The sequence below is a fragment of the Balaenoptera physalus genome, assembly GCF_965194825.1.
Source record: "Balaenoptera physalus genome assembly, chromosome: 3".
NCBI lineage: Eukaryota > Metazoa > Chordata > Mammalia > Artiodactyla > Balaenopteridae > Balaenoptera > Balaenoptera physalus.
Window position 1 is genome coordinate 62,088,472 of NC_138890.1, and position 17,739 is coordinate 62,106,210.

At 35.7% G+C, this 17,739-nt stretch overlaps 1 protein-coding gene across 5 annotated transcripts in view; it reads left to right on the top strand.

Moving 5' to 3' along the window:
• LOC309657346 (nucleoside diphosphate kinase homolog 5) overlaps positions 1 to 17,739 on the top strand; it is a 47,451-nt gene that overhangs the window by 15,654 nt on the left and 14,058 nt on the right. For 3 of the 5 annotated variants that reach the window (XM_082454657.1, XM_082454658.1, XM_082454659.1), the window contains exon 8: positions 669 to 806. Coding sequence is in view for 2 of the 5 variants with exons in the window: in XM_082454660.1 (XP_082310786.1) it covers positions 669 to 874; positions 1,552 to 1,652; positions 13,090 to 13,208 (426 nt within the window). In the remaining 3 variants the exon portion in view is untranslated. Of the gene's footprint in view, positions 1 to 668; positions 875 to 1,551; positions 1,653 to 13,089; positions 13,209 to 17,739 lie in introns of those variants that run through there. The other 2 variants (XM_082454660.1, XM_082454661.1) reach the window with 1 other exon arrangement.

The window sequence follows — 17,739 nt, forward strand, 5'->3', positions numbered from 1 at the left end:
CAGCTTCTATGGTTTTTAAAATTTAATAATTCATTCATATAGTTTCTCATTTGTGAACAAAATTAACATTTGTCACAAACATTTCATATTCTTTCAAATTAACAAAGTTAATGCTAACTAACTATTCTTAAGATCATAGTGAATCAACATATTTATGGCAGAACCAGAATAAAGAATATACAACTTTCATGTTCAAGTGAAAAACTTGTTTACTGCATCATTATACTGCGTACTATTTCTAAATACCATAATGAGACCAGCTCCCTAAAATATGTAGGAAAATTTCACAATGAATACGAAAATATCACAAATAGGGAAAGATGAATTTGGAATATTCTAAAGTCCAATTTTGTTACTTTATACAAAGTATGTATTAACAGAATATTGATGATTGGTGTGTTTTTACTTTAAGAAGGAGGTATGATGAATTTGTCATTAACATACCATATGTTGAAAGAGGCTGCCCAACAGGAATAGTTTTTCTTAAGTAGGTTAAATAATTCTTATTTACAGCCTACATTTAACTTTCTTATCTTGACCTTTGTTCATAATACAAAAATAAATCTCAAATTTGTGGTCAGATTGGTACTAATTTCAAGTTATTAATGACTTAATGAGGTATTATTGAACTGTCAATAATGCTTTTGTTGATTTTGTTTCTCTTTTAGAGAAGAAAACTGCATCTCAGCCCTGAGCACTGTAGTAACTTTTATGTGGAACAGTATGGGAAAATGTTTTTCCCCAATTTAACAGCTTACATGAGTTCTGGACCACTTGTTGCCATGATATTAGCTAGACATAAAGCCATCTCTTACTGGAACGAACTCTTGGGACCAAGTAATAGCTTAGTAGCTAAGGAGACACATCCAGACAGGTAACTTTCCTAGGGGAGAAATGGAATCCAACTATGAAAATGAAAAAAAAAAATCTGATTTCATTGTAATAGGAATTTCCTTTAATTTGAAAGTTTTCCTAAATAACCTGATTTTTTTTGGTGGTGGTGGAGGGCTGGGTAGGGGAGGTCCATTTTGTGTTTTAACTACTTAAATGTGTATTTTAGTATCAAATACCACAAAAGGTCTCAGAGAATTTTGATTTATAACCATAAATATAACCACTAGCCTTATTTTTCTCTCATCCTTGAATTAAACTGCCACTGGTGTAGGATTTTTCATGGGAAAATTGGTATGGTATTTTATAGAATATTGGTAACACAGGACCAGAAACTCAGATTTTCAGCATTATCATTAATGTCTGGAAACCAGAGGGCATTGAGTTCTTGCACTTTGAAAATGCATTGCTTTTTCAGTTGTCACAAAACAACACCTCTTTTTCACCCAGATAACTCTTATTTTTCCAGTGTCTCCCTCCCGCAGATTTAAATATACTTGACCCTCATGTAGATAGATTTATGCTTAAATTCAAAATAGATTAAAACCTCCATATGTGAGAAGTGGTGATGCTTCTGTAAAATTCCTAAATAGAATGCATATGTAAAAAGTAAAGAAAGTATGTCAGATTGGATGGTCATCATCTCTAACTTGCTTTTAGTCTAAGGGCAATTTATGGCACAGATGAGCTAAGGAATGCACTTCATGGAAGTAATGATTTTGCTGCAGCAGAAAGAGAAATGCGATTCATGTTTCCTGCAGGTGAGTTACAGATGAGTAATTAGTCAATTGTATCTACTTATTGTTTGCTTTCTCTTTTATTTTGGAGATATAGCTGGGAAGGAAGATAACAGGGATTTTCTCCAGTATATTCTGTCATATTTTCAAGTTGTAGTTACTTAACTTGAAGCCAAGAGTAGAAAACATTTTTCTCAGAACTAAATTGTGACCTCTAGGGAATCTTTTGAGAAGAGTTTACTTTTTTTTCTTTCTTTTCTCTTGGGTTTTTCTTCTTCTGTGTTGTAATTCCTTTTAGTTATCCCTAAATGCATCAGTCAAATTTGTTACACTTGAAAAAAGAATCTTCTTTGGAAATTATGACTGATTTGCCATTTTCTCTAACAGTTTACTGTTTGTCTAACAAACACTCATGGTTTTATGAAATTAATAGTTCTGAGGCCCTTTTTTTGTTTCCAACCTGTTATGAAAGTTATAAACCTTGTGTAAGTGGGTATAATAAGGAGCAGCACTGAAGTTTTTAGTTTATTTTCAATAATATTTTTAGAGCAGAAAGGAATTTTGGTGATTTTTATTATAAAGAAAAGTCAAAGCATTGGGCAATTTTGAATTTTTTTTGGCATTTTTTTTTTCTCTAAGTAATTTAGACCTGTTCCTCAGTATTTTCTGCTGAAGATTTATTCAAAGAAAACTGAAAATTGTCTTGGAGATTTAAAAGTTCGGATTTTTGAACAAAAACTGTTTTAAAGATATCTGTACACAAAAGGATTTGCCTACTACATACTTTATTTCTGTGACAGAAATTTCTGTCATATCCATCCCATTAAGATATCTTTTTCATTGGAACTGTTTATTGTGGAATATTTACACAAAAGTAGATAGCATAGTATAATAAACCCCTAATGAACCCATCACCCAGCTTCAACAATTTTGGTCAGTCTTTTTTTTTTTCTAATTGAAGTATAGTTGATTTAGTTCAGTCTTATTTCATCTATAACCCCTGCTCCTACTTTTCCTGCTTCCATATTATTTTGGAGCACATCTTAAATATGAGATGTTTTTTTAATGTGGTAGATCTTTAGATTTAGTCCTACTAGTGAATTAGACTTTTCCTCCTTAGCTTTTAACTAAAATAGAGTTAAAAGCTGATTTATCTTAAGTAGAAGATATTTTTGGAAGCACTTCTTACTCATAAGGTTATATCCCTAAACTGTTATTTTAGATTGCCTTTGATTTTACCCATTAATTAATCCTCTAGATACAGTTAGACATTTGAGAAGCAGCAGTTGTAGGATAAATATAAATGATTAATTACCTACTACCTTGCAGATCTCTTGCTATGAGAATGTGAAGTTCTTGAGAGAAAGTTCTCAGAGTTTATGACATGAGCTCCCTATTGCTTAGCAGTCAGTCAGGAACTATATGCAAAACCCTATATGATGAAGAGTCACTAAAGCAAGTTACAAAGATATTCTAAAACATATTCCTAATCCTTGAAAAAGCTAGTGCTCTTCCCTTCCCTTTTAATAGGGATGGCTGATTCAAAGCTTTGCTATATTCCATTCATTCAACAAATTTATTGAGTTAACTACTGCGTGCCAGAAATACAAAGATGAATAAGATGTCTCTGCTCTTTTCAAGAACACTATATTTTAAAAGTCTATAAAAATAAATATACAATGCAGTATATAAATTATGCCATGAAAAAGCTTTTAAAAGTATATTGAAAGTTTATCTATGTAAGAAACATGAAAACACTTTTTAGTTTCCCATTAATTCATCCAGCCCTATTGTCGAAAATCAGTTGGCCATATATGTAAGGATCTACTTCTAGATTCTCAGTTCTGCTTCGTTGATCTTTATTGTCTATCCTTATGTCAGTACCATACAGTCTTAATTATTGTGGTTTCATAATAGGTTTTGAAATCAGGTTAGTGGAAGTCCTCCAACTTCCAAATAATAAGTGGTCAGAGACAAATAATAAATGGTCAGCAAAAACAGAGAAACAAACAATCCAAAAATGAAGTTAAGGAAACAGTTTTATTCACAGTAGCATCAAAAATAAGATATTTAATAATAAATTTAACAAAAGAAGTGAAATTCTTGTGCACTGAAAAGCACAAAATGTTGCTGAGAGAAATTCAAGAATATCTAAATAAACAGACATCCCTTGTTACTGGAAGAGTCAATATTGTCAAGATGGCAGTTCTCTCCAAATTGATTGATAAATTTAATACAATCCCTATCAAAGTCTATGAATGCTTTTATGTAGAAATTGACAAGCTGATTCTAAAATTTATATGGAATTGCAAAGGATCTAGAAGAGCTAAAACAATTCTGAAAACAAAGAACAAAGTTGGAGGACTTCCACTAACCTGATTTCAAACTCTGTTATGAAACCACAATAATTAAGGCAGTATGGTCCTGACATAAGGGTAGACATAAAGATCAGTGAAGCAGGGCTTCCCTGGTGGTGCAGTGGTTGAGAATCTGCCTGCTAATGCAGGGGACATGGGTTCGGGCCCTGGTCTGGGAGGATCCCACATGCCACGGAACAGCTGGGCCCGTGAGCCACAATTACTCAGCCTGCACGTCTGGAGCCGGTGCCCCGCAACAAGAGAGGCCGCGATAGAGGCCTGCGCACCGCAATGAAGAGTGGCCCCCACTTGCCACAACTAGAGAAAGCCCTTGCACAGAAACGAAGACCCAACACAGCCATTAAAAAAAAAAAAAAAAAAAAAAGATCAGTGAAGCAGAATAGAGAATCTAGAATTAGATTCTACATTTATGTACAATTGATTTTCGATAAAAGTACCTAGACAATTTGACGGGGAGAGGGTGGTCTCTTCAACAGATGGTGCAGAGACAACTGGATATCCACATGCAAAAACAAACAAAACAACTCAGACCCTTGGTTCACACCACACACAAAATTTAACACAACATGGATCATCGACCTAAACATAAGAGCTAAAAACATCTAGAAGAAAATATAGAAAATCTTCATTACCTTGAGTTGGACAAAGAGCTCTTACATATGACATCACAAGTATGATCTATAAAGGAAAATATTGATAAATTGGACTACATCAAAATTCAAAGATTTTCTTCTTCAAAAGCCATCATTAAGAGTATGAAAAGGGGACTTCCCTGGTGGCACAGTGGTTAAGAATCCACCTGCCAATGCAGGGGACATGGGTTCTATCCCTGGTCCAGGAAGATCCCATGTGCCATGGAGCAACTAATCCCATGCACCACAACTACTGAGCCTGCACTCTATAGCCCGTGAGCCACAAGTACTGAGCCCACATGCTGCAACTACTGAAGCCCACACGCCTAGAGCCCGTGCTCCGCAACAAGAGAAGCCACTGCAATGAGAAGCCCGCGCACCACAGCGAAGAGTAGCCCCCTGCTCGCCACAACTAAAGAAAGCCCGCGCGCGGCAACGAAGACCCAATGCAGCCAAAAATAAATAAATAAATTTATTTTGAAAAAAAAAGTATGAAAAGATAACGACAGTCTGGGAGAAAGTATTTGCAAATCATATATCCGGTAAAGCACTTGTATCCAGAATATATAAAGAACTTTTACAATTCAATACTAAGACAAACAACTGAACTAAAAACTGGGCAAAAGAATTGAATAGGCATTTCACAAAAGAAGATGAATGGCTAATAAGCACATGAAAAAGTGCTCAACATAATTAATCATTGGGGAAATGCAAATTGAAACAATGAGATACCACCTGCATACCCACTAGAATGGCTATAATCAATGGCAAGGGTATAGAGATACTGGCATTCTCCATACGTTATTGTAAAATGGTACAGCCACTTTGGAAAACAGTTTGGTGATTTCTTAAAATGTTAAAACATCCATGTAACATGTAACTCCACTAGCAGTTCCACTCCTGGCAGCATCTACCCACACAAGAGAAATGAAAACATAACTCTACTTAAAAAACATATGTGAATATTCATGGTAGCATTATTTAGTACAGCCCCAAACTGGAAACAATCCAACTGTTCACCAATGGATAAACAGCATTTAGTATAACCGTACAGCCATACAGTGGGATACTACTCAGCAATTAAAAGGAACAGACTCCTGATACATGATACAACATGGATGAACTTCAAAACATTATGCAAAGTAGAAGAATCCAGGCACAAAAGACCATATATTATATGATCCATTTATCGGAAATGTCCACAAAAGATGTTTTTAGAAACAGAAAGAAGCTTAGTGGTTGCCAAGGGCTGGGGGTGGGAGTGGTAGTGGGGAATTGCAAATGAATACAAGGAAACGTTTTTGGGATGATGGAAGTTTTCTAAAACTGGATTGCAGTGAGGATCACACAATTATAAGTTTATTAAATCAGTTGTATACTTCAGTGGGAGAATTTCATGATAAGGGAATTATACCTCAATAAAACTTAAAAAAATAAAATTATAAAAAATAGATGAGGTTTCTGCTCCCATGGACTTTATTGTTTAGTGTTCAAAAGATAGCCATTAAACAATAATTACCTATATAATTGCATAGTTATTATCTAACAGTTGCATAGTTCTTGTGTGGTAGGTACTATACAGCAATTAGAGGGTATCATGAGAGACTGGTAACAAGACAGGCCCGACAGAGGAGTGACGTTTTAGTTGAGATCCAAGGGATAAATAGTGGTTAACCAGAGAAAGGGAAGAACATTCTAGCAGAAGAACAGCAAGTGCTCAAGTGATGACTAGGAAAGAATATGGCACATGGCACATATATAAACTGAAAGATGTGGAGGAAGACACACTAAGATGAGGTTGAAGAGGTAAATAGAGGTCACATAGTGTAGTCTGTGGGCCAATATGTGGAATTCTGTCTTGAATATAAGTGCAGTAAGGAATCAATGAGGCAAGAAGCAAGAAGAACTACAATCCTGCAGCCTGTGGAACAAAAACCACATTCACAGAAAGACAAGATGAAAAGGCAGAGGGCTATGTACCAGATGAAGAAACAAGATAACACCCCAGAAAAGCAACTAAATGAAGTGGAGATAGGCAATCTTCCAGAAAAAGAATTCAGAATAATGATAGTGAAGATGATCCAGGACCTCAGAAAAAGAATGGAGGCAAATATCGAGAAGATGCAAGAAATGTTTAACAAAGACCTAGAAGAATTAAAGTACAAACAAACGGAGATGAACAATACAATAACTGAAATGAAAACTTCACTAGAAGGAATCAATAGGAGAATAACTGAGGCAGAAGAACGGATAAGTGACCTGGAAGGCAGAATGGTGGAATTCACTGCTGCGCAACAGAAGAAAGAAGAAAGAATGAAAAGAAATGAAGACAGCCTAAAAGACCTCTGGGACAACATTAAACGCAACAACATTCGCATTATAGGGGTCACAGAAGGAGAAGAGAGAGAGAAAGGTCCTGAGAAAATATTTGAAGACATTATAGTCGAAAACTTCCCTAACACGGGAAATAGCCATCCAAGTCTAGGAACCACAGAGAGTCCCATACACGGTAAACCCAAGGAGAAACACGCCGAGACATGTAGTAATCAAATTGGCAAAAATTAAAGACAATGAAAAATTATTGAAAACAGCAAGGAAAAATGACAAATAACATACAAGGGAACTCCCATAAGGTTAACAGCTGATTCCTCAGCAGAAACCCTACAAGCCAGAAGGGAGTGGCATGATAAAGTGATGAAAGGAAAGAACCTACAACCAAGATTACTCTACCCAGCAAGGATCTCATTGAGATTCGATGGAGAAATCAAAAGCTTTACAGACAAGCAAAAGCTAAGAGAATTCAGCATCACCAAACCAGCTCTACAACAAATGCTAAAGGAACTTCTCTAAGTGGGAAACACAAGAGAAGGAAAGGACCTACAAAAACAAACCCAAAACAATTAAGAAAATGGTAATAGGAACATACATATCGATAATTACCTTAAACGTGAATGGATTAAATGCTCCAACCAAAAGACACAGGCTTGCTGAATGGATACAAAAACAAGACCCATATATATGCTGTCTACAAGAGACCCACTTCAGACCTAGGGACACATACAGACTGAAAGTGAGGGGATGGAAAGAGATATTCCACGCAAATGGAAATCAAAAGAAAGCTGGAGTAGCAATACTCATATCAGATAAATAGACTTTAAAATAAAGAATGTTACAAGAGACAAGGAAGGACACTATATAATGATCAAGGGATCAATCCAAGAAGAAGATATAACAATTATATATGCACCCAACATAGGAGCACCTCAATACGTAAGGCAACTGCTAACAGCTATAAAAGAGGAAATCGACAGTAACACAATAATAGTGGGGGACTTTAATGCTTCACTGACACCAATGGACAGATCATCCAAACAGAAAATTAATAAGGAAACACAAGCTTTAAATGACACACTAGACCAGATAGATTTAATTGATATTTATAGGACATTCCATCCAAAAACAGCAGATTACAATTTCTTCTCAAGTGCACACGGAACATTCTCCAGGATAGATCACATCTTGGGTCACAAATCAAGCCTCAGCAAATTTAAGAAAACTGAAATCATATCAAGCATCTTTTCTGACCACAACGCTATCATAATTAGAAATCAATTACAGGAAAAAAACGTAAAAAACACAAACACATGGAGACTAAACAATACGTTACTAAATAACCAAGAGTTCACTGAAGAAATCAAAGAGGAAATCAAAAAATACCTAGAGACAAATGATAATGAAAACACGATGATCCAAAACCTATGGGATGCAGCAAAAGCAGTTCTAAGAGGGAAGTTTATAGCTATACAAGCCTACCTCAAGAAACAAGAAACATCAAACATCTCAAATAAACAATCTAACCTTACACCTAAAGGAACTAGAGAAAGAAGAATAAACAAAACCCAAAGTTAGCAGAAGGAAAGAAATCATAAAGAAAGATCAGAGCAGAAATAAATGAAATAGAAACAAAACAATAGCAAAGATCAATAAAACTAAAAGCTGGTTCTTTGAGAAGATAAACAAAATTGATAAACCATTAGCCAGACTCATCAAGAAAAAGAGGGAGAGGACTCAAATCATTAAAATTAGAAATGAAAAAGGAGAAGTTAAAACAGACACCACAGAAATACAAAGCATCCTAAGAGACTACTACAAGCAACTCTATGTCAATAAAATGGACAACCTGGAAGAAATGGACAAATTCTTAGAAAGGTATAACCTTCCAAGACTGAACCAGGAAGAAACAGAAAATATGAACAGACCAATCACAAGTAATGAAGTTGAAACTGTGATTAAAAACCTTCCAACAAACAAAAGTCCAGGACCAGATGGCTTCACAGGTGAATTCTATCAAACATTTAGAGAAGAGCTAACACCCATCCTTCTCAAACTCTTCCAAAAAATTGCAGAGGAAGGAACACTCCCAAACTCATTCTATGAGGCCACCATCACCCTGATACCAAAACCAGACAAAGATACTACAAAAAAAGAAAATTACAGACCAATATCACTGATGAATATAGATGCAAAAATCCTCAACAAAATACTAGCAAACAGAATCCAACAACTCATTAAAAGGATCATACACCATGATCAAGTGGGATTTATCTCAGGGATGCAAGGATTCTTCAATATACGCAAATCAATGTGATAGACCATATTAACAAATTGAAGAAGAAATACCATATGATCATCTCAATAGATGCAGAAAAAGCTTTTGACAAAATTCAACACCCATTTATGATAAAAACTCTCCAGAAAGTGGGCATAGAGGGAACCCACCTCAACATAATAAAGGCCATATACGAGAAACCCACAGCAAACATCATTCTCAATGCTGAAAACCTGAAAGCATTTCCTGTAAGATCAGGAAGAAGACAAGGATGTCCACTGTCACCACTATTATTCAACATAGTTTTGGAAGTCCTAGCCACAGCTCTCAGAGAAGAAAAAGAAATAAAAGAAATACAAATTGGAAAAGAAGAAGTAAAACAGATGACATGATACTATACAAAGAGAATCCTAGAGATGACACCAGAAAACTACTAGAGCTGATCAATGAATTAGGTAAAGTTGTAGGATACAAAATTAATGCACAGAAGTCTCTTGCAGTCCTATACACTAATGTTAAAAAATCTGAAAAAGAAATTAAGGAAGCACTCCCATTTACCATTGCAACAAAGAGGATAAAATACCTAGGAATAAACCTACCTAGGGAGACAATAGACCTGTATGCAGAAAACTATAAGACACTGATGAAAGAAGTTAAAGATGATACCAACAGATGGTGAGATATACCATGTTCTTGGATTGGAAGAATCAATATTGTGAAAATGACTATACTACCCAAAGCAATCTGCAGATTCAATGCAATCCCTATCAAATTACCAATGGCATTTTTTATAGAACTAGAACAAAAAATCTTAAAATTTATGTGGAGACACAAAAGACCCCGAATAGCCAAAGCTGTCTTGAGGGATAAAAGTGGAGCTGGAGGAATCAGACTCCTTGACTTCAGACTATACTACAAAGCTACAGTAATAAAGGCAATATGGTACTGGCACAAAAACAGAAACATAGATCAATGGAACAGGATAGAAAGCCCAGAGATAAACCCACACACCTATGGTCAACTAATCTATGACAAAGGAGGCAAGGATATACAATGGAGAAAAGACAGTCTCTTCAATAAGTGGTGCTGGGAAAAGTGGACAGCTACATGTAAAAGAATGAAATTAGAACACTCCCTAACACCATACACAAAAATAAACTCAAAATGGATTAGAGGCCTAAATGTAAGACTGGACACTATAAAACTCTTAGAGGAAAACATAGGAAGAACACTCTTTGACATAAATCACAGCAAGATCTTTTTTGATCCACCTCCTAGAGTAATGGAAATAAAACGAAAAATAAACAAATGGGACCTAATGAAACTTCAAAGCTTTTGCACAACAAAGGAAACTACAAACAAGATGAAAAGACAACCCTCAGAATGGGAGAAAATATTTGCAAACGAATCAATGGACAAAGGATTAATCTCCAAAATACATAAATAGCTCATGCAGCTCAATATTAAAAAAACAACCCAATCCAAAAATGGGCAGAAGACCTAAATAGACATTTCTCCAAAGAAGACATACAGATGGCCAAGAAGCACATGAAGAGCTGCTCAACATCACTAGTTATTAGAGAAATGCAAATCAAAACTACAATGAGGTATCACCTCACACCAGTTAGAATGGGCATCATCAGAAAATCTAGAAACAAGAAATGCTGGAGAGGGTGTGGAGAAAAGGGAACCCTCTTGCACTGTTGGTGGGAATGTAAATTGATACAGCCACTATGGAGAAGAGTATGGAGGTTCCTTAAAAAACTAAAAATAGAATTACCATATGACTCAGCAATCCCACTACTGGGCATATACCCAGAGAAAACTGTAATTCAAAAAGACACGTGCACCCCAATGTTCACTGCAGCACTATTTACAATAGCTAGGTCATGGAAGCAACCTAAATGCCCATTCACAGATGAATGGATAAGGAAGAAGTGGTACATATATACAATGGAATATTACTCAGCCATAAAAAGGAACGAATTTGAGTCATTTGTTGAGACGTGGATGGATCTAGCAACTGTCATACAGAGTGAAGTAAGTTAGAAAGAGAAAAACAAATATCATATATTAATGCATATATGTGGAACCTAGAAAAATGGTACAGATGAACTGGTTTGCAGGGCAGAAGTTGAGACACAGATGTAGAGAACAAATGTATGGACACCAAGGGGGGAAAGTGGCGGGGGAGGTGGTGTGATGAATTGGGCGATTGGGATTGACATGTATACACTACTATGTATAAAATGGATACCTAATAAGAACCTGCTGTATAAAAAAAAAACTGAGAAAAAGAAGGAATCAGTGAAGCATTTTAAGGATGGAAGTGACTTAATCAGATTTTCATTTTTATTTTTTAATTTAATTTATTTTTATTTTTATTTTTTTCAGATTTTCATTTTTAAAATACTATAAAAGGACCTGGGGCCAGTGAACATGATAAACATGGTCTTAACATGGTCTTACAGAGTAGAAGAGACAGATGACAAATATTTATATAATCAAAATAAAACAAAATTATTACAGTAATCAGTGTAATAAAGGGTACTATCATGAGACTAATAGGAAGGGAACCTGTTACCCAATACCTGTGAGACTTCTCCCAGCTCTTCATGGCATCCTGGCAAATGACTCCCATTGTTAGTCTTTGTCTCACTGAGACTGAGCCTATACACGTATACATACAGTCATACAGAAATTATCCTCCCACCTTCCTTTGCCTTGGGCCAATGAGGATTTAGATCTGAACACATGAGACTAGTAGCTTTGCTTTCTTATCTTTATCAAAAGTAGCACATTGGGACTTCCTTTGTGGCACAGTGGTTAAGAATCTGCCTGCCAATGCAGGGGACATGGGTTCAAGCCCTGGTCTGGGAAGATCCCACATGCCATGGAGCAACTAAGCCTGTGAGCCACAACTACTGAGCCTGCGCTCTAGAGCCTGCGAGCGACAACTACTGAAGCCCGCACGCCTAGAGCCCATGGCCTGCAACAAGAGAGGCCACCACAGTGAGAAGCCTGTGCACCTCAACGAAGAGTAGTCCCACTTGCCACAACTGGAAAAGGCCTGTGCGCAGCAATGAAAACCCAGCTCAGCCAAAAATAAATAAATAAATTTATTACCCAAATAAAAACCACATTGATGGAGATCAACCTCAAACGACCTATGAAGACTTACACATTTCTTTCTGGTAGAAATATATTTTTTGTTGTACTGCAAGTCTGGTTCACCTACATAGTGTTCAAACAAAGCTGAAAACACTAAAATTTCCCTAAATCTTACTTTATTTATTTTAAAACCTGAAAAATAAGAGCAGGAATAGTCATTCATACTATTATAGAAATAGGTTTTATGTGTATATTCAGTAGTCGGTAAGAGAGCAAGAAGCATGTATTATTCACTGTTGTATCTGTAACACTTTGCAAAGTGCCTACCATGTTGACAGGAGTTAATTTTTGTGATGAATTAATCTCCTAGATTATACACATTCTTCATATTTTTCTTTTTCATAACATTGTCCATTATGTGTTTACTGTAAAAAACATGGAAATGTAAATGCAGAAAAGGAGATTGTTGAAAACATAATCAGAATCTTATGAGCACTATCAACATTTTGATGTTTTTTTTTGCCAGTCTTATGAGTCTTATTATTTTCTGTATGTGTGTGCTTGTGTGTTTTTGAACAAACTATTATACTATGTATATCGTTCTGTTTCCTTTTTTAAAAAAATAACTCTTAAGTATTTCTTATGCCATTACAATTTATTTGAAGGTGTCCTTTTTAATGATTGTATAATATTTCTTCATTTATATTATCTTTAATCATTTGTATTTGCAGTGATTGTTGAGCCCATTCCAGTTGGACAAGCTGCTAAGGACTATTTAAATTTGTATGTAACGCCAACTCTGCTTAAAGGACTTACAGAGCTTTGTAAGCAAAAACCAGCAGATCCTTTTGTAAGAAATTTTTTTATTCATACTAAAGAATATTGTCTATAGTTTTCATAGTTAAAATATTATATTCTTTGAAACATATTGAGAGTCATTTTAAAAACTTTTTATATACATTTTAGATACTTCATTTTGTATAACTTTTGATTATAGTTGACCCTTGAGAGTGGGGGTTAGGGGTACTGACCCTTTGTGCAGTCAAAAATCTGGCACATAACTTATAGTAGACCCTCGTATCCTCATTTCCTCTGTATCTGTGATTCTGCATCCTGGGTTCAGCCAGTCATGGATTGTGTAGTACTGTAGTATTTACTATTGAAAAAAATCTGCGTGTAAGTGTACCCCCCGCAGTTCAAACCTATGTTGCTCAAGGGTCAATTGTACTTACTTTCTTGCTGTGTTTTAACTCTTAAAAAAAAATTCTTCCTAAGTACATTTTCAATCATTGCATCCTTTCATTGCTGAGCATTGTTTTTGTATATAATATATATAATCAAATGATAAAATTATTTACTTGAATTGTGTTCAACATTTTTGTTTCTCATGCTATCCAAATGTTTTTAATAGAAAACATATTTATTCACATACCTAGAGGCCTCAACATTGCTCATTCAGGGGGAAGAACGGTTGAGTATGAGGACCTAGGATGATTGTACAGGGCCAAGTGTCAGCCGGGGTCCTTCTTTATAGATACTCCCACCCATCTGAGATAATCAAGGAAGGTGATTTTAATACCAGCCGTACCAAAATAATATCTCTAGGCTTTGTTAGCATTCTCAAAGGGAATCCCCTTTGGAAGACAAAAGATTTAATCTTTCCCACTAACATTACCACTTTTACCAAAAAGAAAAAGATTGACAGGTTATCTCTTTAATATGTTTTTTTCATTGTGAAAATAGTATATTTTCATTTAGTAAGAAACTTGAAACTACTGAAAAATGTAAAGAAGAGAAGAAAAAGATACTCCTGGTTCCATTTCCTAAACATGGTCTCCCAAATCATCTTGCTTGGATTCAGCTCTGACTCCAGACACCTAACCTCTCTCTCAGTCTCTTTATTCTCATCAATAAGATATAGGTGTATTGGCACCTGCCTACCTAGTAGGGATATTGTTAGGATTAAATGTATTAGTGCATGTAAAATTCTTAAAGTGCTTGGTGCGTAAGTGCTCAAACATTAGCTGCTGCTATTACTGGTTTTGTTTTGTTTTGGTTTGGTTTGGTTTTTAAAGCCTGTATCTCCAATGAAACTAATCCTGTTTAGTTTCAAAAAAACTAGTCCTGTTTTTTTGTTTTTCTTTGCCCAGGTTTTATTTTTTTATATCACTACATATAAACACATATCCCATAAATATTGCTATGTTTAAGTATATATTTTATAGAGATTATTTTAATAGTTACATGATGTTTCTTTCTTTTTTTTAATGGCTTTGAGCAGGGCAAGCATGGATATTAGTAAGGAGGTTTTTTTTTTTTTTTTTGGCTGTGTTGGGTCTTCGTTTCTGTGCGAGGGCTTTCTCTAGATGTGGTGAGTGGGGGCCACTCTTCATCGCGGTACACGGGCCTCTCACTGTCGCGGCCTCTCTTGTTGCGGAGCACAGGCTCCAGATGCACAGGCTCAGTAGTTATAGCTCACGGGCCCAGTTGCTCCGCGGCATGTGGGATCTTCCCAGACCAGGGTTCGAACCCGTGTCCCCTGCATTGGCAGGCAGACTCTCAACCACTGCGCCACCAGGGAAGCCCCATGATGTTTCTTTTGTTACCTTTACCATTCTTTTGCTGTTTGAGTTGTTTGCTATTATAAATACTGTAACAATAAACATCTCTGAGTATAACGCTTTTCACACATTGAGATTATTTCATTTGGAAAGAGATCAAAAAGTCAAATTATAATTCAAAACATGAAATTTTTAAAAACTTTTTATCCCTTAAAGAACTTACTTATTTTTTAAGCTGTTTAATTTTTTGAATAAGCAATGTTAGAATATGGTATAAAATTTAAAAGTTCCAAAAGGATATATAGTGAAAAGTAACTCTCGTTTCCATTCCTCGTCCTCAGCTACCCAGTTGTTCCTTGGAGTTGATTATTGTTACCAGTTTCTAGTATATCCTTTCAGAGAAACTCTATACATATATAAGCATAAAATAAAATACTTATTATTTATATGTACTTAAAAACACATATAGATACAAATGCTAGCTACTAAACACACTATTTGACGCTTTTTACCTTATATACTTAATATGTATTATAAATTATTAAATAGCACCATAAACAAAATTGCCCCATTTTAAAAGAACAGCTTATGGCATTCTGTTTTATGGATTTTCTACAAATTTTTAAATTATTTTTTGGCCACGTGGCTTGTGGGATCTTAGTTCCCTGACCAGGGATTGAACCCATGCCCCCTTCAGTGGAAGGGCGGAGTCCTAACCACTGGACTGCCAGGGAATTCCCTACAATTTATTAATTAGTCACATATGGATGGTTGTTCAGGTTGTTTCCACTCTTTTGTTATTATAAACTGCTACAGTGAATATCTTCATTCGTCAGCATACCATTTATTTGTAGAATAAATTCCTACAAATGAAAATACTAAGTCAAAAAGTGTTATTTTGATGTTTTTGATATGTGCATTTTTAATTTGGATAAATATTGCCAAATTACCTTTTGTAGTGGTTGTACCATTTTATACTCTGATCAAAAATGAATGAGAGGGGACTTCCCTGGTGGCGCAGTGGTTAACAATCCACCTGCCAATGCAGGGGACACAGGTTCGAGTCCTGGTCCAGGAAGATCCCACATGCTGTGGAGCAACTAAGCCCGAGAGCCACAACTACTGAGCCTGCACTCTACAGCCCACGAGCCACAACTACGGAGCCCATGTGCCACAGTTACTGAAGCCTGCACGCCTAGAGCCCATGCTTCGCAGCAAGAGAAGCCACCGCAATGAGAAACCTGCGCACCGCAACAAAGAGTAGCTCCCGCTCACCACAACTAGAGAAAGCCTGCGCACAGCAATGAAGACCCAACGCAACCATAACTAACTAACTAACTAACTAACTAACTAACAGTCCAATTAAAAAAAAAAATGAATGAGAGTGCTTCCCTGGTGGCACAGTGGTTGAGAATTGGCCTGCCAATGCAGGGGACACAGGTTCGAGCCCTGGTCCAGGAAGATCCCACATGCCATGGAGCAACTAGGCCCGGGTGCCACAACTAATGAGCCTGCACTCTAGAGCCTGTGAGCTACAACTACTGAAGCCCGCGTGCCTAGAGCCTAGGCTCCGCAACAAGAGAAGCCACCACAATGAGAAGACCGCGCGCAGCAACAAAGACCCAATGCAGCCAAAAATAAATAATTAATTAATTAAAAAAAAGTGAATGAGAGTACCTGATGTTTTTTCAAGTTTTGTGGGGTTTTTTTTTTTTACCAATCTCACAGGTGAAAAATGGTTATCTTGTAACTTAATTTGTATTTCTTTTGTTATGAGTGAGTTTGAGTATCTTTTAGTATATGCTACTTAAAGCCATTTGCATTTCCTTTTCTGTGAACTTCCTACCCCAGGCCTTTGTCCGTTTGCCAGCGCTTGGTTGTCTAGGTCTTTTTCTAACTGTATTGGTACCCTCTATGTTTAAGAAATTAAACATTTTAACCAACATATTTTGTTCGTTAGTAGATTTTCTCAGTTTATCACTATTTCCATGATATATTTTAATTTTTTGTACTATATTTGTTGAGCTCTTTTATGCCTTCCAGGTTTCTGTTATATTTGAAGAAGGTTTTCTGTTTTAAGATTATAAGTAACATTCTCTCATTCTGCCTTCTAGTACTTTTTAATATTTCCTTTTTCTCCCCCCACGTATATGTCTTTGATCATCTGGAATATTTTTTTGCTGTAGGGAGTGAGGTAGAGAGCCACGTTTTATTTTATTTCCACTTGGTTACTCAATTGATGAAAACCATTTATTGAACGGTATGTATTTTCTTCATCGATTTAAAAATCTACTCTTAATATATACTAAGTTCTTACATGCATTTAGTGGGTTTCTTTTTTTTTTTTTTTGGTTTGTTAATTTCATCTGTTCATTTGTAAGTATCACACTGTTTTAAGTATTATAGGTTTGTAATATATTTCAAAATCAGATAGTTCTAAACCTTTCAATTACTCTTTTTTTTCAGAATTTTCTTAATTTTGTTTTGCATTATTATGTCCAATGTGAATATTTTCAGTCACAATACATACTCTCACATTGCTTTCTTAAAGGGCCATCCCAAGTTACAGTGTGATCACCGATGTATAATTTCCATTTCACCTCATCCACATAAGTATTAGATATAAGTTAAAAACACGAGTGGGAGTGGGACTGATTTGATAAGAGGAAAAATAGATTAAAGATGGTAATTCAATTGTTTTAACTTCCATTCAATTGTTTTAACCTCACACAATGGTGAGGTTAAACATTTTCCCCTCTGTTTAGTTGTATATCCTCCTTTGTGAATTATCTGTTTATCTTTTGTCCACTTATCTGTTGG